This window comes from Osmerus mordax, chromosome 15, assembly GCF_038355195.1.
Source record: "Osmerus mordax isolate fOsmMor3 chromosome 15, fOsmMor3.pri, whole genome shotgun sequence".
Lineage (NCBI taxonomy): Eukaryota > Metazoa > Chordata > Actinopteri > Osmeriformes > Osmeridae > Osmerus > Osmerus mordax.
In genome coordinates, this window is record NC_090064.1 from 9,392,788 (window position 1) to 9,418,344 (window position 25,557).

At 42.6% G+C, this 25,557-nt stretch overlaps 2 protein-coding genes and 1 pseudogene across 6 annotated transcripts; 2 read left to right on the forward strand and 1 right to left on the reverse strand.

The window, feature by feature from the left end:
• The first annotated feature begins 535 nt into the window (after nucleotides 1-535).
• Nucleotides 536-910, forward strand: LOC136957432 (histone H2B-like). Its single transcript, XM_067251362.1, has one exon. The coding sequence runs from the start codon at nucleotides 536-538 to the stop codon at nucleotides 908-910; it is 375 nt and encodes a 124-aa protein (XP_067107463.1).
• Nucleotides 911-1,575: 665 nt separating this feature from the next.
• On the reverse strand, nucleotides 1,576-1,988 carry LOC136957544 (histone H2B-like; annotated as a pseudogene).
• A 1,432-nt stretch (nucleotides 1,989-3,420) lies between these two features.
• Nucleotides 3,421-25,557, forward strand: dnajb6b (DnaJ heat shock protein family (Hsp40) member B6b). Of its 5 annotated transcripts, none has more exons than XM_067251800.1 (10): nucleotides 3,422-3,604; nucleotides 9,435-9,575; nucleotides 11,453-11,562; nucleotides 12,394-12,456; nucleotides 12,889-12,999; nucleotides 16,293-16,418; nucleotides 16,598-16,760; nucleotides 17,109-17,179; nucleotides 23,086-23,220; nucleotides 24,378-25,557. In XM_067251800.1, the coding sequence occupies exons 2-10, from the start codon at nucleotides 9,511-9,513 to the stop codon at nucleotides 24,476-24,478; spliced, it is 945 nt and encodes a 314-aa protein (XP_067107901.1). In that variant the 5' UTR covers nucleotides 3,422-3,604; nucleotides 9,435-9,510; the 3' UTR covers nucleotides 24,479-25,557. The 5 variants fall into 5 exon arrangements, with proteins under 5 accessions (XP_067107904.1, XP_067107905.1, XP_067107901.1 ...); XM_067251801.1 differs by lacking the exon at nucleotides 3,422-3,604 and adding an exon at nucleotides 6,852-7,294; XM_067251802.1 differs by lacking the exon at nucleotides 3,422-3,604 and adding an exon at nucleotides 9,076-9,245.

The window sequence follows — 25,557 nt, forward strand, 5'->3', positions numbered from 1 at the left end:
CAACACTTACATATTTAAATATAAAATAAAATGTTTTATTGGTTCTGCTTATAATTTAATTTCCTTCTTGTTATGGTATACTGTATATTAGGCTATAGTATGCTGTATTTAGCATATTATATAAAACACAACATATATAAGGCATATTTTTGAAAGACATGCTAGTACCCGCATCAGAACACTGATCTCTAAATCTAATTCCAGACGGTGTCCCAATTCCGTGGGATTTTATAATAAATCTTAGAATGTAAGCGCTATTAGCTATCGCGCTGTCCATGGCTGGGCAGCCTTGGTCTGGGAAATGGCTCGACTAAACTGTGGCCAGCAGATTCTTTCATGTGTAACAGTTACTAATATTTTACAGAGATTCTGCGCACGCGTAGTTCTATAGTCTACCTCGTAAGGAAGCTCTTCCGAGCTCAAAGCAGCAAATAGCGGGAGAGTTGTCTCAACATTTGCATAACCTCCCCCATATATAGTGTGGGTGCGCACAGACGCTTCTCATTCGTTGAAGACTGACAACAACGTTATTACCATGCCCGAGCCAGCAAAACCCGCGCCCAAGAAGGGCTCAAAGAAAGCAGTCTCTAAGACCACCGCAAAGGGCGGAAAGAAGCGCAGAAAGTCGAGGAAGGAAAGCTACGCCATCTACGTGTACAAAGTCCTGAAGCAAGTTCACCCCGACACTGGTATCTCTTCTAAGGCCATGGGAATCATGAATTCCTTTGTGAACGATATCTTCGAGCGCATCGCGGGTGAGTCCTCTCGTCTGGCTCACTACAACAAGCGTTCTACCATCACCTCCAGAGAGATCCAGACCGCCGTGCGTCTACTCCTCCCCGGCGAACTGGCCAAACACGCCGTGTCCGAGGGTACCAAGGCAGTGACCAAGTACACCAGTTCCAAGTAAAAAGGCATCGTTTTGAAATGACCCAAGGGCTCTTTTAAGAGCCACCCATCATGTCTGAAGGGTCTCATTTCCATTTAGTCACACCTGTTAGACTCCCGCCGAGTAGGTACATGTTGGGGAAACACAGCCGTTGACCCATGTCCCCAAAACATAGTTCAAATGTGTTCTGTAACTGTACCATGTGCAGATTTAGGCTTTACTAGTCCATGTCTTCCATTTAGAATAGACATTAGACCTGTTAAACATACAGCACCAACGTAGGCTATACCCAAGCGTTGCCTTCTAATCATAACATGTATGGATTTCAAAACAGTAAAATGGCTACGATAGAATTAGCCACCACTGACCATTTTCAATTCCGAACAATTTTTTTAATGTTCAAAACTAAATGTAACAAAGGTGGAGGGAACGGAGCCAGGGGAGGTGCGCGCGCATCGATTGTCTTATGATTGGATTACAACACACCGGTCCTGTAACCAATGGGCACCAGTTAACTGAAGGCAAGAGCCAAGGCAACAAGATCATCCCGCGCCAGAGTTTTTAACCACAGTACCAGAGTATCTGACTGTTGTTCAGTGCTTAAATATGTATTTGCATAAAACAACCATGCACCCAGGTTTTATTTCAGCCGACATGAAAATGCAATCTTTCAGACATGATGGGTGCCTCTTAAAAGAGCCTTTGATTTATTTGACCAGCCAAACAATTATGCCTCTTTACTTGGAACTGGTGTACTTGGTCTCTGCCTTGGTACCCTCAGACACGGCGTGTTTGGCCAGTTCGCCGGGGAGGAGTAGACGCACAGCGGTCTGAATCTTTCTGGAGGTGATGGTAGAACGCTTGTTGTAGTGAGCCAGACGAGAGGACTCACCGGCGATGCGCTCGAAGATATCGTTCACAAAGGAATTCATGATTCCCATGGCCTTAGAAGAGATACCAGTGTCGGGGTGACTTTGTACACATAGATGGCGTAGCTTTCCTTCCTCGACTTTCTGCGCTTCTTTCCGCCCTTTGCGGTGGTCTTAGAGACGGCTTTCTTAGAGCCTTTCTTGGGCGCGGGTTTTGCTGGCTTGGGCATGGTATTAACGTCGTTGACAGTCTTGAACGAATGAGAAGCGTCTGTGCGCACCCACTTTATATCCGGGGGAGGTATGCAAATGTTGAGACAACTCTCCCACTATGTGCTGCTTTGAGCTCGGAAGAATTTCCTTACGAGGTAGAAACTACGCGTGCGCAGAATCTTTATAAAATATTAGTAACTTTTACACATGAAAGAATCTGCTGGCCGCAGTTTAGTCGAGCCATTTCCCAGACCAAGGCTGCCCAACCATGGACAGCGCTTGCATTCTCAGATGTATTATAAAATCCCATGCAATCGGGACACCGACTGGAATTAGCCTTAGAAATAGTGTTCTGATGCGGGGGTACTAGCATGTCTTATACTGTGCTGTGTGTATATATAGGCTATAATAAACAGTATGCGGCATTTGTGTTATGTGCCTTTCTACTCATAGAGGTAGGCCAAGAATGGATGCCATTTTGTGGCGTTTTAGAATTAAATTGTAATGAGTCACTCACTGTTTGGGATCGGAGACTGCTGGACAATGCAAACCTTAGGTTAATTGTTACATTATAGCTTAGAATATGTACAGTATATGGTTTGAATACATTTAAAAGGCGGCCTCATGTGCGCAGTAAATGCACGTCCAGACATGGTGAGCGAGTGTCTGCATACCTTCTTTGTGGGCTATGCAAATCATTCATGACATTTACATTGAACTCACACAAGGTCTATTCAATCTGTGCTTGTCACAGTATGCTTCATGTAGTTTAAAATACTTGTAGCCTACGTTGTGCTATGCTCCTCTTTATTGGTGAAATCGTTGATCCTAACGTTATCCGACACCCAAAACATACATAACTTATTACTTGATGGTAGGCCACTCAGACGCACACATGCCATGATGTAACACTCGTGTGCCAAATGACAGTCATAGACTTAAACCCATTAACGCATTAATATGTGGAAAAGTAGACTAAGCTTTTATTCTACAGGTATTAATCTGTAATGTAATGTAATGCTATGTTAGCCTATTAGGATGGTGAGCCTGGGTTTGATTCTTTATGAACGTCAATCTCATGTTCAGCGTCCAGATGGTTTCACTGGAAGAAGTTCCTTGCCAGTAAGGACTTCAAAACAGCAGGTGGCGTAAATAAGCAACAATTGTCGAGAGTGATCGAATCTCACCATACATTTTCTAATGCTACAAAAGTAGGCCAACATGAAACAGCCGAAGACCATAGAAACCGTTTAAAAATGTCCTGCAAAAAAAATCTAGCCTACAGTATATCTGCAAATCCCAAAGAAGGAAGAAACGCGGTGACATTATGTAGAACCATTTAGAATAGAGTTTTAACCACTTGCGCGATGATCGTGCGCAGCTCCCACAGGAGTCTGGATAGTCGCTTGGCATCCGCACATCTATTTATCCGTGTGCAGATCTGTGAAGGTCCACATTTGTCGCACTTTCGAAACCGTGCTTCAAGGAGTCCGAGCACCAGCAGTATTTCCGGATACGCAAAAATAGAGTGGAGAGGTCGGTAGAAACAAAACCTTCGTGCGTAGCCCACAAAATACAACACAAAATTCTGACGGCAGACTAACGAAGGGAAGGATACATCTGATCTGGACGGGTGAGTGTAGGCTTTTACTGTACACAATACTGTACATTACTGTACAATATATTTTCTGACTGTTACATTTTGCGATGGCAGTGTCGGAGCGTGAAAACCCACCTTGGCATCCCCTGTCAGCATCGCATAGCCCACCATGCAATGTGGTGATGCGCGCTTAATGTTTCAATGTCGCAACCTTGTTGTTGTGTCACTCAGGTTACCCCGATGCTAGGATCTTAAAAAGTGCGTGGACATATTGTAATCGGTGTAAATATCTTTATAATTAGGCTATTGTTAACAAATGTGTGGACAACATAACAAACAGCTATTACATATTATTTTGGTGTGAATATGAGACACACATTTTTCTGACAGGTCTAAAGCTAAATTTTAATCGTACTAAAAATGGATTCTGTTGATTTGTAGAAAGATCGGCTACTGTAGAACTAAAACAATAACGTCAAACTCAATATCAACCGCTGAGTTAGCCTATTGGAAAGGACCTGGACTTCTGGAACTTTCTGAAACTTTCTTTCACTTTCAGATGTTATGTAGGCCTACTATAACCTACTTTTCATGATTTATTATACTTCACTTCCATTTTTAAAGCACACATTAGACATACTAACATCTACCAACTAATCTAAAATATCATGGCATTTTGCTCTTTGATCTTAGTCACAAATGTGTATTATGGTTGGTATACCTTTGTGATGTAATTAGATTAAAAAGAGAGAGTGGAATTCAGGGTAATTTGGACTCACCCATAGATATGAAGGTGAAACATGTCTCACAACAGGACAGGCACAACCATGAGGATGCCTGGATTCCTGAGGGCTCATGGTGACTTTACAGCATGGCTATGCTAATCTTACACTAATCACACACTGTCCATTGTGTTGCATCCAGGGACAAACTGCATTCTCACTGTTCTGGACCAATTGTGAACTTCAGTCAACTTAAAGTGCATTCTTCCTATATTGACATGCAATGGTATTACACTGAAATGTATAGCAGTGTAGTGCACCATTCTCAACAGAAGATGCATGTAAACATTGTATGCATGTAAATATATTAATTATGATATACAAGCTCTTTTGCAGGTGGCAGCAGGTGTTGTTATTAGTTTATACCGAGGCAGTATAGACCATAATTCAATTCAGCCAGAATCATTGCATGGTTCATTAGTTCTAGGACATACACAGAGCCACTCTTTCCCTGGAAAGACCTCAAACATTGGCACACAGAACACAGTACGATTGTGTGTGTGTGTCTGTGTGCTTATTTCACACACATCATATGACTGAAATAAGTAGTGAATTGTCTGTTATGCTAACAGGCTTCAGTCTCTTATAAAACAGAGCTGATTTCACTGATGTCTGCTTTCATTTAGCTCTGTTCATACAGTTCAATACAAAAAAACGTACGCTACTTTGCTGACAAGGTGAGTCAACATTTTCCTCAAGCCTGCCTCTGGCCATCGGACCTTTTGAGTTGCTAACTTACACTGACAGACCGTCCGTTTTCCTCTTCATCAAGATGTGGGGATGAGGATTAGCCTAGTCTCACAGAAACTATGATGGGTCTTCAAAAAAAGCTGTATAGATACCACTGAAATGGAGCTCATGAACTCACAAAAGCACGAGTCTAGATAACCTAACAAGCAATGACCCAAAGTTAACCCTTGTGTTATCTTCGGGTCATTCTGACCCATCAGTCATTGTGACCCACCGTCGTATTGCGACAACTTTACCGCATACAAAAACAAAGTGAAGCATTTTCTTTTAACTGTTGGGACCCCCCCCATATTGGGGGGGTCTGAGACAAAAGAAAAAAAAGGTTAAAATAATTTTTATTTGTTTTTGTATTGGGTAAAATTGGGTAAACACAACGATGGTTCGTTATGAACCTTTGGGTCATGTGACCCGAAGGCAGCACAAGGGTTAAACACACTCAGCTTTAGCATTTACGTCACTCAAAATAACCTGCCTAAACCTGTTTCTAATTAATGCCCAGACGGTTAATGTACAATGCTACTCTAGTGCAGTTGAACCTAATTATTAGCTGGTTGATTAATGTGTGTCAGAATTGTTACCACTCTAATTACAGCAAATAACCAATGGAAGAGTAGATCTCCAGAAACAGGGTAGGGCATCCCTGATCCTGAGACATGATAGGACTTGACCGTAACTTTAAGACCGCGGGCTGTTTTTTGAGTAAACGCATGCTTTGTAAATGTCAGTTACAGACTTGGAGTTAAATGAAGTCCCTAACCGCTCAGATAGCTGAGCGGTTAGGGAGTCGGGCTATTAATCAGAAGGTTGTTGGTTCGATTCCCGGCTGTGCAAAACGATGTTGTCGTTGGGCAAGGCACTTCACCCTACCTGCCTCGGGGGAACGTCCCTGTACTTACTGTAAGTCGCTCTGGGTAAGAGCGTCTGCTAAATGACTAAATGTAAATGTAAGTTAAACTGTCGTTCAAGTTAGTGTATGGTCATATGAACTAGCATGCATGTGCATACATGGGATACTGAAATTCTAAGTAGCCTCTTATTAATTATAAACATACTTATTAATAATATGGGAGAATGAATCATCTGCTGATTCAAGGTAATCCATAATGCCTCCTTTAACTTTGGCTATCACACTTTCCTATAAGCATTCGTTCACATCAAGGTCACGCCAGCTGGTTGTAATTCAATCATTCTGTGTGTATTGGGAATCAGCTGGCATGGACAATCTGGCTCTATTGCACCAGTAGATACTCTGTCAATACAGTAAGTAACCTAGGCCTGCATTGTTTGATCAGTTATGGACCTGCCATTTAAATCTGAGCCTGTATTCCTGGATAGGTATTGTAAGATGTAAACATTGTAGTAAGTGGGTGACTGACCTAGATAAATTGCATTGACACTTAGCTGTTCTGCTGTCATACGCTGTCGCGAGTCAATGTTAGACCGTGCGGTGACGTTTACTGTTTATGAGGGATTGTGGGATTGATTGACCCACATTTTCTGCTCACACTGTGACACGTTTCTCGCTGAGCAGATTGGGATTCTAGCAGCCGTGTCCGCCCACGCAAACACATACACACACATTGTCTCTCTCTTGCTGTGTCTCTGTCCCCGATGCGCTCTCTCCGACGGCCACCAGCGCAAACACACAGACACTAGCCTCATCCATGATATGATTCTTAAAGTGCTGCAGGGCGGGAGATGGCTCAGTCACGGCTGAGTGAGAGGAGAGAGAACATACAGTACTGCACGATGGGTCTGTGTTTGGAACGCATCTGCTCTCGTTTGGGTGCTCTGAGCAAAGCTACTGTACGATCTGTTAGGACAGGGTGAGAAGGGAAGGGAAGAAACAGAGGGTAAGAGTAAAAAAAAAAAGAGAACAAAAACGAGATGGGGAAACTAGTGTGTGTGAGTGTGTATGTTATAGAAACAGAGAGCGAGAGAGATTGAGACAAAGGAAAGGAGAGAGGGAGAAAAGTGGGTGTGTGGAGAGTCAGAAAGTGAAGTTGATAAATTGCCCCGGGGAGACAAAGACACTGACCAGGGCAGCCAGGGGGTTCCCGTGCCAACAGGAGTGGCATAAGGCAAGTGGTTGCCCATGTCCCATTCCCCCATACACACGCTCTAAAAGAAAAGGGCACTGGGGTTAAAAATAGCAATCAAACAAGATCCAACTGGACTCCCTGTGGAACTGGTAACTATTTGCTTGCAATTGATTTCATTTGTTTATATCATATAGGTCTAGTTACGTTGTTCTGTTATAATATTTGTGTAGACAGCTTATTTGTGGACTGAGACAAAGTTTGTTTTTACAACACAGAATAAAAGACCTTTCTTAGATGTAGGCTAGATGGTTAGCCACTTTGTTGTTTGGATGTTGGCGTCAACTAAATAATAGTTATAGTAAGCTTGTGTGTTAAAGAGGCTTAACTGTGCTTTGAAGTTTTTTTGAAGATAAGGTGTATAGTGGAGTCATCATGTTCCACTCATTCTAACCCGTTTTGCTGTTCTGAATAAGGGGTTAGCCTGTGCTGTTGTCTGTGTAGACAGAGTAGTTTCTTGTTTTAAGGTCATCTCTGGAATGAGAGCCTCGCCTGCGTTGATTTATCGGTAAACAGGTCTGGTCTATGGTGTCTCTCACTGTGTGTGTCACCTTCAGCCTGCCTCTCTCTCCTTCCCTGTCCTTTTCTTTATGTCTCTCTCTCTCCTGTCTCTTTCTTTATTTCTCTCTCTCCTTCCCTGTCTCTGTCTGTCTTCATGTGTGTTTCCTTTCTTTCTATTATCACTCCTCTCATCTTTTTCCCTCTTCTCTTCCACTTTCTTCACCCTCTTTTTCTCTTTACTTGAGGCAGAACAGGGCTGAGTGTTCAGCAGGGTAACATTGGCTGGTCGGCATCAGACCTTATAACACAGACACTGAATCATTTGTTTTTCTTAGAGGGGATGAAAGATAACCCAAACTGATCAGATACTGTGTTTGTACTATTCTTTCTCTATAATTCTTTTTTTTCATGCTTTATTTGGAGATCTATGGTTTGTGAAAAGCCTTAACAAAAGGGACTTTTATATGACCACCACAACTGTAATCCTACCAAAGCTCAAACAAGGTGTTTTGTGACATGATGTGACAGTGCTGTAACGTGTAATAGTAGTAAGCTGGAAATAACCTTGTCTGGTAGAGCTAGGGTTATATTGGTCATTTGAATGTTCTTTCTTTTAAATGTACTGCCATATCTTGCCAAAAAAAGACTGCCAAAACAAACGTCCACATTTGGACATGAAAAGATTGAGGTGATTCTGCTCTTCCATGAACGTGTCCGTTGTTTCACCTCGCAGAGCAGATGTTTAGCAGTAGCGTTAACCCCCCCCCCCCCCCCCTCCCTCCCCAATAATCCTTTCCTGAGCTGGCAGCCTGGCCCCCCTCCATGTGGCCATATTTAATCCATCACGTATTACTCTGGGTTTAGCTTCCCGCTTTTAGCGTTAGCTTTTCCAGCCATTTTACACCATTACTAACACAATAATCTGACTAGCAGCTGTCTGCCAGTTTGAATGCAGACTGCTGAATGTCCACTCTTCAAAATCTGAAAGGGTTTGTCCCTGTGGGAGAAGTGGTCAGAAACCTCTGATGTGGGTCCTAGTCTAAATGTTTTTTAGTAGATTTGAGCTAACTAGCTATTCTTCCATGTGTCCTTTTGGAATGTTTGAGAAGGGCTGCATACTGAGCAATGTCACAGAGCCAATCTCAGTCTGTGATGTGCTGTTTTGTCATCCCAGTGTGCTGATAATGTGCCGATGCAGGTAACTGACTGTGGAAACAAGTCTGACTTGTCAACATGTTGGTCAGGCTGTAACAGTAACATTGCCTGTAAAAAAGGCTTGAGTTTGATTACATTTAATTTTAACAGTTCAGATGCCTTAGTGTTTATTGCTGATGCCTGGCTGCCCTCCTGCATGGAGGAGTGTGGTGAAAGTGCAGTGTTCAGTTGAATGCTAATAAAACACAAAAGTAAATATAAATAAAACACTCTCCAACTTTTGTATCGTGGAGTTATATGTTGTACAAAGAGATATTCATAAGTGATGCCTAGCGAAAAAGCTGTTGTTGCTCTTCTAGTGGCATATTGCATGCGATTATTTCACAGGTGATTTCCCTCCCTCCCTCTCTCTCTCTTTCTCTCTCTCTCTCTCTCTCTCTCTCTCTCTCTCTCTCTCTCTCTCTCTCTCTCTCTCTTTCTCTCTCTCTCTCTCTCTCTCTCTCTCTCTCTCTCTCTCTCTCTCTTTCTCTCCCTCTCTCTCTCTCCCTCTCCCTCTCCCTCTCCCTCCCTCCACAGAGATTCTGTAGACCATTCAAAGGACCCTAACCTTCGACACGTACACTGACATATACTGTCAAACACAGACAAGACCATGGTGGAGTACTACCACATCTTAGGAGTCCACAGAAACGCGTCGCAGGAGGACATTAAAAAAGCGTGAGTACCAACCCCGTCATCTCCCCGCTATTTATATATGCGTGTTGTCGTTGGAAACGTGGGCCACTCAGAGGGATGTAATAGGCTAATTATATCACCTCCACCCCTCACTCCCCATAGCAGCTTGTATGGGGGGGGGGGGCAAGAGGCCACAATGCAGAGAAGTTTCCACTCTTCTTCCAGTAACCTTTTGAGAGCCCTGCTGTAACAGTCTGTCTGTCACACACTGTCCTGTAACGCCAGCAAACAGTCCGGCTTAAGCTTGGAGACCAAGTCAGGGCTCGCTCTCATGACATTGTTTTTGTGCTCGGAGGACCCGAGGAGTGACACATGTTGTGTGTCAGGTAGCATTGTGAAGATCTTCAGAACTGTTGGGTAGCTTTGGTAGCAAGTCTCAACATGTTCACAATACTACCTAACAAGAGTTAGGAGCCCTTTCACAGATCAAATCATCAAATCAAAATGTCTTTGTATAGCCCTTTTTACAAGCAATGTCACAGAGGGCTTCACATACGCCCATAGAACTGCCCCTCAACCAACCTAAACCCTTAAGGAAGACAAGGAAAAACTCAATAGAGGAGAAAAAATTGAAGAAACAAATCCTCCAGAGACGGTTAGTGAAAGAGAGGTGCAGAACACAGGCTTTCGCAAAACTCCCAGCATAGTTTTAAATAATGTTGAGGATTATTGTGAAAGGGTTGATGACTGTCTGAGGTAGTATTGCAGGATGCTAACTTTGTTAGAAAATATTGTCAGTGTTGAAAACTGGAATATGAACTTTTGCGAAAGTGTCAATAACTGTTGTGGGGATTGTGATTGTTGAAAACTGACAGTATTGTGAGTGTTGTCAACACAAAGTTCAGGCTAACTGTGATGTTGGATATTTCTGTGTTTACTTTTATCACCTCTATGACCTCAGTAATTTATAAAAAGGGTCCTTTGTAAATATCCTGCGTCATTTTCTTTTTTTCTATGATGACATTTAGACTGTTGATGAAGTTTGCTGCTTATCTGTGAGAACAGGCTCTGCACGGACAGCAATAGTTTGCTTATCAGCTAATTTTTCTGTGGACTCCCAACCAAAGACTCAAAAGTCTCCATTGACTGGCCACCTAGCGCCCCCGTTTCAATAGACACTATTGACTGTGTAGACTGTTAACCACTGAGGCTATTGAGTTAAAATTGTTTAAACCAGTTTAAACCATCACCGCTGCCAGGCTTAGAGAAACAGCTGATTCAGCTGGCCCCACCCACTCCGGCTTGGACCTCATGTCAATGAAGTTTAGACCTCCTTTGTAGGGTGTATTGTGTGTGTTGAGTGTAGTTTCTACCTGTAATTGTGTGCATGCCTTTTTTGTGTGTATGAGCAGGTTTCTTCCTTGTATTGTGTGTGTGTGTGTATGAGCATGTGCGACAAGAACACGTGTCTCATGTATGTATGTGTGTGTCTCTGTTTTTGTTTACAGCAGGAGTTGATGAGTGTGTGTTTTTGCTATCCTTAAAAAAGAAACCATTCATGTGTCTCGCTCTACTTAGCATGGCACATGACAGTTGAGGACACCCCTTCTCCGAGATAAAATATCTGAGAAAGATGTTCTCAATGTGAAAGTGTTAAGGACAACACACAATATTTGAAAGGATGAGTGATTATTTCATATGGGAAAAACCCTTTATAGGGGTTCATTTGGTTGTGAATTACATGACATCCGCTCAAATTTCACAAAATATACTTTATCAACTGAATCAACAAAATCAATTTTTTCAATTAATCTAGTGGACCCATTTGAAGATGGTGACATTTAGCCCTTCTGCCTTTTATGCATCTCCGTGTGTCTCTTAGTGTTGAAATATTGTTCGTATCTGTGTTTCTTCCTCAGCTACAGGAAACTTGCGCTCAAGTGGCACCCAGACAAGAACCCAGGCAACAAGGAGGATGCAGAGAGGAAGTTTAAAGAGCTGTCAGAGGCCTACGAGGTGTTGTCAGACGGTAGGAGAGGCTCTGTGTATCATGCACACATGAAAGTCAACCCTTTTGCATGCTATACAAGCTATGTTCTTTGGCATGTCCTTTATTAGTCACCGGCGTTATGTGTGTTTTAGGTTGGTTGTAAAGCCAAAAATATCTAACAAACAAGCCAAACAAACAGATCAGTCATGTGCATCTTCTGCAGATTGGTCCCCATCCCTACTAGACCTCACTCTCTGTGGATGTCAAGAAAGGCTCTTTGTTTGCCTTCAATAAGGAACTTAAAGAAGGCACTCTGGTTGAAGCACATCAGAGATCTTTAAATGTATTTTTTTGTGGTTGTTATGTGTAGTTCGCACAGCAACAGTAGCAAAAAAAAAAAACAACAGTGCAAAAACTGTCTTTAAAGTGCACAATGTGAGGACTGTGCCAAATGGACGCTTGAACATTAGCTGCTTCAATTGGGTCTCTGTATCCAAGGCCTCAAGTCATTCATCTCCTTTGCAATTTATACTTTGTCAATTCTTGGTATATGAAAATGTGAATTTGTTTAGATGTGCACATTCAAGTTTTAACAATAATAACTCTGCATTCAAAATCCTTAGGCTTGAATGAGAAACATTCTCACTCTATGAAAAGAAAAATATTTAATTCAAGTGATTACGAACATATCTCAGTCTAATCTAGAGCGAAGGAGGGTTGTTCTGATTGAATCATCCATATACATGCCAGCATGCTACCATAAATGAAGTAAAGAAAAAAAGGGGGTTTCAGAGGAGCATTTTCTCTGAGATAAATGTCATCTTTAAATCGACAAGTTGGTAATCTCCTTTTCTTCCTTTTTTTCTTTAGAAAACAAGAGGGACCTGTATGACCGGTATGGTAAAGAAGGGTTAGCTGGAAATGGAGGAGGAGGTATTTTGACATTTGCTTTGTGTATGATTGTATGTATATGCCCTGGTGGTGTTTCTACCTCCCACAGTACATGCAGATCTATAGATCCAATATCTTTTGAACCATTATGTACAAATGCTACACTACACGCTGGACAAAAAGTTTTACTGTCTTTGGCCATCCTGGGCATTACCGGTAACTATCAGCCAAGCTTTGTTGTCTAATGCTTCGGTTAACTTAATTCAAATCTACAGCATGCAGATACCATATCTACCTTGTGGCTTGATTAAAATATTGTAGTGTATTTTCGGGGTAGAAACATCTTAATATATATATATATATAGATTATTAAGATGACGATTCACATTCATTTAAGATCAAATACATTTCTGAAGATGTTTTGGAAGATGTTTATTCATATAAGCGGATAATTTGATCTTCCGTTCTTCACAGGAGGACATTATCACAACGGAGACCAGTTTGGCGGCGAGTTCACATTCCGTAACCCAGAGGATGTGTTCAGGGAATTCTTCGGTGGTCGAGATCCATTTGCAAATTTCTTTGGTGAGTAGGTCTTCCCACCCTTTCGAGGATAAAGCAGTGGGTTACTCTCAGATGCACCCTGGGGGAATTTCCTTTATGCTAGAGTGGAGCAAGAAATATATTTCAGAGAGACAAACACAGACAGAGAGAGACAGAGAGGAGGCACAGGCCAAGAGAGATGGTGTAGAGGGGAGAGAGTTGATAGAAAGAGATTGAAGATTGGAGAGATAAAAAGGTGAAAATATCCTTCAGTGAACTATTTCACTTTGAGTTGCTTCTAAATAGTTTATTGATGTGCTTTGCATATTTGATATCCTGTTGAACTGTAGTTGTACGGTACTGACGTTGACTTTCGAAGTAAGGCTTTGGTTTTCGAGCCAAAGATGGGGCAGACCTCACCACATTAATTGCTGTTGTTTTCTTTGAATAATGAATCTGCATCAAGTAGGCTGTAAAGGATATAAGAAAATATCAGCAAACATGTTTTGTTGATAGAGACAGAGAGAGAGAGATGCATGCTGTACACCCCCCCCCCCCCCTGCTCAAATCAAATCCTCACCAATGTCATCTTATAATTCATTTTTCAATTAGATTGTAAATGCTCCAGCCCTCCCATGATTCAACTCTCTCTCTCTCTCTCTCTCTCTCTCTCTCTCTCTCTCTCTCTCTCTCTCTCTCTCTCTCTCTCTCTCTCTCTCCCCCTCTCCCCCTCTCTTTCTATCTCCCCCTCTCTTTCCCCCTCTCTCTCAATCCCTCTCTCACCATCTCTATCTCCTCTCCCTCCCTCTCTCCTTGTCCCTCTTGCTGCCTCTCTCTATCCTTTATGAGAAAAAAAGGCCTAAACCCAAAAAGCCTTTCACTAATCCTTCCTCTACTGCATTGTGCATCTCTGTGCACTCTGACCCTACCACCGCAGGAGGTCTTTACTAAACTCAGAGGGCCCAGGAAGATGTCGCCAACTGTCTCTGTTTGGCTCAACCTTCACTTTATTCAACCAGGATTTAAAACCCCCTTCAACTGAACAGGGACAGTTTTTGTTTACAATGCAATTTTTGGATTGGTTTGAGGTAAGCTCAAAAGTGCAGCAGTCATGAAAGAAAAAGCAGTTGGATTTCATGGTCATTAGCATACTCCTGTAATGTTAGCCAGTGGTGGGTAGTGTAAAATGGCAAGCCAAGATTGTTAGCACAGTGTTGTCGTCTTGGCTAAGAGGGCAGACATATTGTAATGAGAGGAGTTTAGCTTGGGTCGGTTGGGGTAGAGAACCCTGTATCTGCTCGGCGAATGACAGCAAGGCATCCATAGTTCACTCTAAATATGGAGTCCACACGCAGACAGAGGACGGATATGAGAGCCTACATCATTCAACTGGAATGCTTTCAAAAATAGCTTCCGTATTAAAACAAGAGCAGTTGTAACAACGCCAGGGAGTGTGTGTGTTTGTGTGTGTGTGTGTGTGTGTGTGTGTGTGAATGTCTGTGTGTGTTGCACATGTAAAGCATGGTAAATAGTTGTGAGCACTTACTGTATTTGTGCAAATTCTGCTTGGGGAGTGATGGTGAGAGATGCCCTGAGCTTCACTGACTCATGTTCGTTAATTGGGCTTGAAACAAGCAGGGGGCTTGTGCTTCGCTCCTTTATGTACAAAATGAGTCTACATTAGACTACAAACTCCCAAAATGACACTAGTAAAAAAAATGGTCAGAATACTCTTTTGCTTTATCTTATTGCTCTGTTTATCCGTTATCTACATTTACATTTACATTACATTTAGCAGACGCTCTTATCCAGAGCGACTTACAGTAAGTACAGGGACATTCCCCTGAGGCAAGTAGGGTGAAGTGCCTTGCCCAAGGACACAATGTCAGTTGGCATGACCGGGAATCGAACTGGCAACCTTTGGATTACTAGCCCGATTCCCTCACCGCTCAGCCAACTGACTCCCACACTTATCTGAGTGTAAACTGGTCGTGTGACTCAGACTAAGCAAACGTCCTGGAGTTTCTGAAAAATGGAACAAGTGAATCACAAGCACAGATGTTGTTGTTGTACCAGGTTGAGTTGGCACAGTATGTTTCAAAAGACCACGCTGCCAAACCTCAAAGCCGACAGTAAGATGATAGGACCTGCTAGACTCCCCTGGTGTCGGTGCCACAACAGTACAGGACTGTATGTGTTTAGCTGGATAGATGAAGCCTACCCAAGACCTTTATGGATACCTGGGATGTGTGTTACGGACAGGTTCCATCAGGTTCATAATGTGTCCTTCCTTACCTGCTTCCTTCTCCTTCTTCCTTTCTAGGTCACTTTCCTTCTCCCTTCCTTACTTCCTCTCTGTCCTCTTTCTTCCCTCTCTCCTTCCTGTTGTCCTGCCTTAATCGTGGCACTGACTGATTCTTATTTCCTCAGATGTGTATGCATGGCTTCCGTTTCACTGTTTTTGATCCAAGCTCAAATTAGCTTCCACCCTGATCTGAATATATCTGTGGTGTGGGTTTCTGTTTGGTGGTTTGTTATGTGGTTGGTCAGGTGTTTTTTTTTGTAGAGGATGTAGCCTAATAGCTCTGACTGACTGGAGATGAAGCTTGGCCAGGGATTTCCTGTCAGTACCACACCAGCTGGTGCTGAAGATCTGTCACTTACTTCTGCTTCAGCCGACTGGGGTCCAAGCAGCACACACACACATACAAACAAACACAAACAAACTCCTCCTCCTCCTCCTCCACTGCTGTAGTCTGGTTTGGACTAAATCATTTCCAACCCAGTCCGACCTCATTCCAGTCAAGCTCAATAAGTTACTTACAGTAAACAGTAAACTGAAGCTGCTCTGATTTCCAGTACACTGTATGTGTTATAGATATCTAACACTGATGTAGGCAGTTCTAAGACTGAATTGATATGACCTAACCTCTGGTTATGTTAGCTTGCACTTTGTACAGGGAAGCTTGATAGACGTTGGGAGACTTATGCTGACTGTCCTTAACTTGTTCACTGCAGCGTGTAGATCTGTGTCCCAGGCAGCGGGAGAGCTACACCCAGCAGGCCCAGCCTTATCCAGCTCAGTTGACCCAGTTCAAAGCACAATTAGCCACTTATCCACGGGGGGGTTCACAGGAGAAAGCATCAGTAACAGAGGAAGGTCACATCCAGTTTTAGGAATATTCAAAGGCACAGAAACAGCCTCCAGCCAGGTTCTGCTTTTTGTAACATCCTTTCTGCCTCCGTTTTGGTCTTGGGGTTTTGGTGTTGTGTGGTGCATTCCAAAAATTGTTCATCCTTCATGTAGTTTCCCTGTGCCTGTCTCACAATGACAGATGATCCTTTCGATGACTTCTTTGGTGGTGGGCGCAGTCATCAGAGGGGGGTGAGCCGGAGTCGAACTGGGGGTCCTTTCTTCCATGGGTTTGGGGGATTCCCACCTTTCGGGGCCGGCTTCTCAGGTGTGTGCATTTTCCATCGGCGAACACTGAAATACTAATTGCTTTGTACGTGAATTTGTATTTCATTTTTGATTGCATTATACCTTTACTGAACCGTGGAAATGCAGTTTGCGCTGGATACGTTTTGAATTCAGCTGGGGAGGGAATGTTTGCTCACTGTGTTGCTGGTGTGCCCACAGCGCCAGGTTTCTCTCCCTTCGGGCAGATGGGCGGCGGCGGCTTCGCCTCCTTCTCTTCCTCGTCCTTCGGAGGGGGTGGAGGGGGTGGAGGGGGGATGGGCAACTTCCGCTCCGTGTCCTCCTCCACCAAGTTCATCAACGGCCGAAAGATCACCACAAAACGGTAGGCCGCGCCCTCCACATTTCCAGCTCTGAGACTGGAGGTGTTGAGGCAGGGGTGACACATGTACATCGCCTTGTATTTGAGAAAAGATTGTTGTTGCGTCTTGACAAGTATTGACTGTTTGGTCCTTGGCTATAACCACTGTAATACTGCTAGAACTGTGTACTTCTAGTCCTTGATTATCTGCTGCACTTATTACATGCAGTATGTGTATGTTGCTTTGGATAAAAGTGTCTGCAAGATTGCTACACGTGAAAGTACATTTAAAGAGATGCTTGGTGTCCTTGAGAGTTAAAATTGTTCTTTCTTCTGTGTTCCTTTGTGTGTGTGTGTGTGTGTGTGTGTCAGGATTGTGGAGAATGGCCAGGAGAGGGTGGAGGTAGAAGAGGATGGTGAGATGAAGTCTCTAACCATCAATGGTAAGGAACAGATGCTAAGACTGGATAACAAGTGATAACTTATACTCACTCCAGGAAAACAAATCCACTAACCCCACGGCCCGGTAACAGACCATGGGTTAGTCTTACCTCGTAGTAAAAACGTCTCTCTCAACCTGAAAACATTCTTAGTTTTCTTTATTCACGAGGTTAAAAATGATGTTCACAAGGGGTGTATTTATTCTGGATAACCTTTTGTTTGTGGGACCATCTATCTTTTAGGATAAGATGATTTTATTGTTTATCATTGATACTATGTATGATGGTTTTTTCTTTAATAAATGCAGATGTTTTTTTCTTTGCTGCAGTATTGCAGGTTTTATGGGTGGATTTTGACTTTTAGATTTGAAAAATACGCAGTCAGATGGACAACTGAATTTAGCATGCTATTTTCGCTTTGTTTCATTAAATCAATTTAACTGTTGGTTCTCAAACCTTGCTCTAATGTTTGTAACTCTCACAAAACACTTCTCTAACCTCTCATGACCATGCCTGTAGATGACAGTCTAGATGAATTAATATTATTATTAATATGCATTTTGTGAATTTATTTTCTTTTGTTTGATGAGTGTTAATTCATCTCTGCATGGTTCCCGGTTTGGGCTGCTCATGCTATTTCTGTAACTGTTCCATCACTGCAAACCATTGAGTTGAAGACAAATGATCTCTATATAAATATGATATACATATAGTACATGGATAAACAGGGGATTTTGTGTATTTTGTATAAAAAAAAACAAGAATGAAAGTAATGTCCCATTGAGTTTGGTCAATAAATTTACATTTGACCCAATAAGGGCTGTTGCAGTAACTGAAGAGTCTGTGTGATGTTTGTGTTGGCTTGAGTGACCCCCCCCCCCCACACACACACACACACAAACACACTCCCTGTTGTGTGTGTGCTTGCATGTGCACACCTCACACCGCCTCACGCCTCACAGAAACGACCTTGCCGCTTCTCTAGGAAACTAGGAAACTTCTCACCACATTACTTACCTGTGTGTCCATCTTAACCTGCTACTAACGGCAACCGTCAAGCGACAACTAACGTGTGACAACTGTGACTTGTTTTGATAACATGAACGTTTTGCTTTCACTGGGTTTTTCTGGAATACGAGTGCAACAAAAGGATTATTGATATCAGTTTCATCTAAAAAGTAAATTACAGCAACGTGTATACCATTTTTAGATGGCGTCTCTCAGAGCTCATGACATGGAGGAACAGACACAGAAGAGGCTGTGCCTTTGTTGCTGTGTCACGTGTCTGGTAGCTCCCTCTAGGCCCTCCCAGGTTTTGACTGTACACCCACTGATATGTACACATTCTGATAATGCCTTAACTCCGAAAGGAAAGGAGATTTGGTCCACACCCTTACCTAAAAGCAGTGATGTGCCAGTTTAGGGCTCATATCAGCTGTGGAATTATGTGTATTTCTTATCAGTAGGCCCAAGTGGTATCAGCAAGCATAAGATCAATAGTCAAACTTCCATAAAACGCCTTGTCAGGGACACTTTATGTCCATATGCCACATTAGTGTTACTGTGTTCAGACAGTGCTCAGCTGGATACAGCTGTCTGATCACTGAAGCTCCGGGGGAATGGGTTTTGAGTGGGTGTGTTTGTAGCCCATCTCTGGCACACAAGTTCTGTGGAATGTGCTGGAAGGGGCCTGGTTTATTTTCACAAGCCCCAGCGCATTTTCAGGAGCGAGGAGAAAGGAGTGGTGAAATCCGTCACAGTTGGGTAAAAGGGAAGTGAGAAAGATTCTTCAGAACAGTTGACGTTTACATGCAGTTAGCATGACACATTTATCTAAAGTGATAGGAAAAATGTATTAATAGTAAATGTAGGATTTGTATTAACTAGAGGTGCACAGTTGTGCATAGTGGTTAATGCCAAGTAATAGCCCATTTCACTAGAAACAATGCCACAACATTTAAAGAGGGCATGAATTCCCTATGTATCAATTACGTGTGTCAGCCACACTTAATTGTCTAACTATTTCAGACAAGTATGTCATAGAATGCTCACTCCAGGGGAGACCCGTTGGAGGTTTTGATATTGTTGTGTTGTGTTTTTGCAGTTATTTTCCCACCTGAAGGTTGATTGAAGTATCATGTGCCAACCGTGTTGCTAGGTAACACAGTATCACTGTCCTTACACAGCAAGTAGACTAAGGTGACCTTGGTTGTGTTTGTGTGTCTGTGTGTGTCGGTGCTGATGCCTATAGGCAATTCCAAATCGTGTGTGGCAACTAGAGGCAGGTAACTAACGTCAGGCCATACCTCAACATAATAATTTGTACATCCCTGCAGTTGAAAATATCACCATACATTTAAACTTGAAAGACAAATCTGCTGAATTACACATTTGTTTGGATCAAATTGTTTTTAGGCAAAGAAGGCATTCCTAATGTGGTGCCCACAGCTATGTGAAAGCTGGCAGCTGAGTGTATTTGTTGAATGAATTCACCTCACTGTGAAGTAAATTGTAGGACATTTTTAGGTGAGACCATAGGGCTCTCTGGTGGCTGAAAAGAGGCATTGCAGTTCTCACAGAAAATATATCAACTGCGGTTTTGTTATCTGAACAAATAATTAATATCCTTAATGCTATCCAAATATTTGAGTAGAGTAGATGTATAAAAGAAAAGGTGTACGCTTAAACACACATCTGGCAATAACCATTTAGAAGTCTCACACTTTTATTGTAATTCACAAGGTGCAGATACACCTTCTCCCCACTAGATGACAGTGTCTCCTCACACAGAGGTAATGACATAATCCTAGAGGTTGATTATTGGTTCTATCCTCGATTTATCAGACAACAGTAACCCTAAACATGGATATATTCAAGCATAGCCTATTGTTGCAATATCTGCCCTAGCTGTAAACTCAACAAGTTTGGGTAAAACGTGATAAGCATCAAAGGTAAATAAATGGACACTTCATTAGTCAGTTGTCTGTGCCAATAAATGAGTAAACAAGAAATACAAAGCTGTGATTCTTTAGGCCCTATATTGGGGGGAAAAACTATTTAGGTTCACCAAGCAGCACCTTGAAGAAATGATTAGTGTTATATTAACCATTATTTCCAGGTAGTTCTACATAACATCTTTTTCTAGGACATCTCTCATCCATCATGACATCCCATATTTATATTATATATCTATATCTTGCCCTTGAAGCCACGTGATGACTTTCTTTTACTAGAAGGCAGCATCCTGTTTGAATTCCACTCCATGCCATCCTCGTCTGTGGGCAAGGCAAGCAGGCAGGCCCATCTCTGGGATAACATCAGGCTGACAGGCCCTGGGGCTACCGGGTTGGGCTGGCTGCATTATGAAAGATGTGGGAGATAAGGCTAGCGAACACCGGGGCACAGCCAGCTGTTCTCTGACCGTGTCGGAACAAGGGCACCAGCGTTATCTCCACTTTCAGCAGTGGCGGCACCTCACCAGGGCCGAGGTTTATATTAAAACCTGATGGAGAGAGGGAGGGAGATACGGGGAGATGCACCTTTTGCATTGATAATGGTGTCAGCAGATTAGGGTTGTTGTTTACGAGCAAACAAAAAACAATGTATGCGTGTGTGTGTGTGTGTGTGTGTGTGTGTGTGTGTGTGTGTGTGTGTGTGTGTGTGTGTGTGTGTGTGTGCAATTTGTGATTAGTCTGTCCCAAACATTTTACTGTTAAATACATTAGGATTAGTAGATTTTTATGTATTTAATTGGGATGTCTATTTTGTGCTTGAGCGTGTGGGAGATGATGTGTATGTTTGTGTGACACTGTGTGTCAGGTGCGTGATGTCAGTCAGAAAAATCACAATACAATGTCTCTCAAGACAATGACTAAATGAATTCATCACCAAACATTCTGTTTGCCAAATTAAGTATTTAATCCAGGGAAATAAAAAGCCTCCTTCATGAGTATAAAAATAATTATCGACATTGCTCTTTGATATTGTTTTGCTGAAATTAATTAAATGATAATGGATTTTATGTCTCTGCGGGGCGGCCGTCTCATCACCCAGGTAACAATCCCATAATAGAAATCAATATTGATCTGCAGGAGAACAGAGGCTTTAAACGAAAGAACACAGCCTCATAGATATGGCAACATACTGCTTAGACTTACACCCAATTCCTCCCACGCAAACAGGATTTTGGTAGGGGGAATAATTTGGATTAAATGTGTATTCGTTTTAGCACTACTTTTTCCAAACTGGAAGGAGACATGGTAAATCCCATCTAAGAGTAAACCATGTTAAGTAGCCTGTGTTAGCCTTCTGGAAGGGATTCTCGCTGTGGTGTCAAACCTCCATTTCGGCGATTCCACTCTGACAAATAACAATGTGCTTGCAGTCGCCCCCTAGACTACAAATCTACGAGGGTCACGAAGGATGACTCATGGTAATAACATGGCTATTCAGATGTAACTGGAGTGTCATTGTGATCCTTTTGTCTCTGTCAAGGGCTTGTTAGTCTACCAGCTGATAGGCTACTCGCCATCTTCGACCCCATGGTCTTTGCTCTGTTGCGTTGGACAGTTTAAGTGACTCGGTTTAGGGCCAGATGAATGGTGAAACCAGAATTGGACAGCTCGGTGGATGGACTTATTAGGAGGCAAAAAGGGGAAATGTCAGGAAGTAGAGAGAGGGAGACTGAGAGAGGTAGGTATATTACCTGGAATACTTGTGCTAGTCAAGGCAGTATCTCTCTGAGCAAGATAAGAAGTGACAGAGTGTGTTTTCTGAGGCAATTGTATCTAAAAAAGAAGTAAATGATACAGACGCCTAAGCTTTAAACAAACGACCACTCAATTGTTTTAAAAACAACTGGTCTTGATTAGACTGTTGATTGATGGCATCACTAAGGGGCACCTCAGTATGAAGTCTAGGAATGTAAACAGTCAATTAATTATTCAAGTTTGCTTCAGGCTGTGTAAACTAATAATTACATATTCCATGGATTACCCTGCAGCTACATTTCTCGAGAGCAGTTAGCATGCAGCGCTGCATGCGAGGTGACCCCTTGTCTCCAAACAGGTCTCTCAGTATGTCTCCCTGCCCAACAACACTGGTTTTGATATGTCACTGTAATGGTTTGCGATTTGTTAAAGGCTGGGCTATTAGATGTCATGTGCGGGAGGTGAAGGCGGGGGGGTGGTGTTGAGGTGGGGGCAGGTTTCTCCTCTAGATGAGAGCAGGTTCAGCACGCGAGCATCTGGACCCTTTCTTCTCTTCGGCGTTCCCTTAATTACACAACACAATGGCGTTGAAATCTGCCCATAATCTCGCAAGATAATAAGCCCCCCCCCCCCCCCTACTCCATCACCGATCCCTAACCACATCCCCTCCAACACACACATGCAAACACACACACACACGGCTGCCGCTAATTCAATATAAATGTAAATTACCAAGAGAAAAGAATAACCAAAATCTCATTTTATTTACATGACTAATCACAATGAAGCACAGCCACATGAAATATGAATGGAAAATACGGGGTGGGGAGGGGGGTTGGGGTGGGGGGGGGGGGGGGGGTGGGGGGGTGCAGCCTGAGGGGGTGTTTGAACTTTCTCGTATTTCTGTCCTCTTTGTTGTTCAGTGAGGGTACATCAGTTTGAGTAGCACTTGTTATAATAGATGCATCTCTTTCCAATGTTTAATTGTTTTGCTCCCGTCAAGGACGTTGCAAGGTAATAGAGCTCGCTTGGAACAACAGTCACAGCCTTTCATATTCACACGTGCACACACACACACACACACCTGGATGCAGGCCTTTGTGTCAGCATGAATCACGACATCCAGACTGAACATGTCATGTATCCGCGTGCGCATCCAACCTGAACCTACCCTCTCTTCCTTTGACCACACCCCTGTAGATGTGCCGGACAATGAGGAGCGCAGCTGCAGACAGAACGCCCTTCCTGGCCCCCAGTCCCAGCAACGCTACCTGAGAAACGCCCCCCAGAACCCCCATGAGGATGAGGAGGAGCGCGGCCTGGCACTCACCAGAGGTGTGTCTCCCACATTCGGGCTATTTTCTGTAATGAGGAAGTCAGTGGTGGTGAGAGAGATGGTGGTAGATATCGAAAAGGACGTTTTGTGTGTCACAGGCATCTGTAGGCTACAAAACAAAAACAAAATGAAGAGAGATGTGTATACATTCCCTAATGTCCAGTTGTTAGAGGGATGGTTTTATTTATCTCAATAGTTTTGGACTCCACTGGCTTCAAACTTGCATTGTTTCTACATTTAAGCTCTAAGCCTAAAGTTGTTATAGCTTAAGTTTATAATAATGCCCCAAAAACTTTGCAGTGCTTAAATCTGTTGAAAGTGGATGATCCTGGAACAGTGGGTAGTGTAGTTGTGAAGGATTATTTTTTAATCAGACAAAGCTTAGCTAAAAAAGAAAGCAAACTCCTTAATAATGCCGGCTAATTGTCTGCCTTTGTATCTGATGGTTGTACAAAGGCTTAATGACAAAGCATGCCATGTCGGACCAGCTGAGGTTAACACTGAAGAAATGTAAATGACTGAGATGTTCATTAGATGCCTCTGTTGTTCTCCCGGTAATGGCCCAAAGGTCAAAGGTCACCCTCTGTTTTCCTACGGGGGTTATGGGGTCAAACACAAAAGCCATGCAATTATCTCTTTCACACACCCCTCACTTTATAATGAGGGTTTTGGTCGGACCTGTCGTGGGGCCATAATTTGATGGTTAATTCACTTGTTGTGGCACTTGAACAAAGACTTGTTTTCTTTAGGCGATTTAGGAACATTTGAACTTTTTCAGAAAAAAGGTTCTAGACAATCCTTTTTAAATTTAAATGTATTACGTATTAATACTTACAAATAAACGTATATTTGTAGCCAAAAAAGGAATCCGACTAAACTGAAATGTTTTTATTATGAAAATTTCATCTGGAAAGGTTTAAATGGTTTTACATACTGGCAGTTTTTGTAGATGTTAACAGTACGCTCTCTTAATGGTGTATGTGTTTCCATCTCTGCAGTTGAAGCTGCCATAGAAAAGATGTTGTCTGGTCTCCTTTGGATCCTTGTGAAAACATTTACATTTTAGTGGAGATTAAGAGATTCCATAGAGACATGAAGCAAACTAGAGTAATTATTTATCTCATGGCAAATGTTTTTATCAATCTATTTTCCCAAGGACACATTGATACCAAGAGGAAGAAACTGTGGCAAAAGGAGGTGGAGTCTATAAAAAAGCGAGCACCCCGATTGGTTCCTCACATCGGTGCCTGGTTTTGAGAAGCTCCCGTCGCTCCGACACAGACTGTGCACCCCCCCCCTCCCTGGAGGAGTATGGTTGTCCTCAAATGTGGCATTGACATGTCCCACACCCCACGTGTACATACTGATGTCCCAGCATATGTCTGTCTTTGTCCACTGTCCCATGTCTCCCCCTCCTCTCCCTCACCCCTGCGTTGTGTAAACCTCACCCCTTATCCTGTATGCCAGGCGTTTTATAGTTTCTCAAGGTCTTCCTGCCTCTTCGTGGCACCTGTTCTCAATGTGTATGCAACCATGCTCTCATTAACCTAATGCAGCCCTCAATGGAGACCCCAGGTCACTCATTGCTATTCTTTGTCCAACTTTAGAGGAGAGGAGGAGCTGTGTGTTTTCCGTAATGTTGCATTTAATTTCGAATCAGACTCGGGCTATACAGCACATACAAAGAAAAGCTCTGTACTTGCTATAATTAGTCTCTTATGAATGATTTTTTCTTTAGCTTTTGTCCTAGAAGAGATATATATATTTTTGGTTTGTAAAAGGATGTAGGTGGGAGAAGTAGTGTTGGAATGCCTGTGAAGACCCAGATTACATGGGACTGTCAAGTTTATTTGTTTGGTTTTCAACTAGTTACAGAAAGAGGAACCCAAAGAGAGGTGTATGTGAAAAGGAGGATTTTGGGGGGGGGTCAAAGTAATTATTACAAGATGAGACCTAAGAATGTAAAAACACTTGTTCCCTAAGACAACATTGATTTACTAGTTGACATGGAAGTCTACAGTACTTAACTGCATTAAAGATTGTAGAAAAGCAAATCTGTTTAGAAAAGTCTTTTTTGTCCTGACAACTGAACTCCCACACAAAAGAAACTTACATAAAAAGCGTTCAAATGTTACTTGACCAGAAAAAACAGAGCTCGGATCTGTTGAAGCCCCAAAGTAAAATAAATAAGTTATACTATTTTCATCAATTTTTTTGCCAATACTCTGATTAATTGGATTGCTTTTATCCCCCATGTGCATGCGGAAAGCAAAATAAAATGTGAATTCTCTGAAAGCAACAAAAATAAAACTTAAAGCAAGCAAATGCCAAATGTT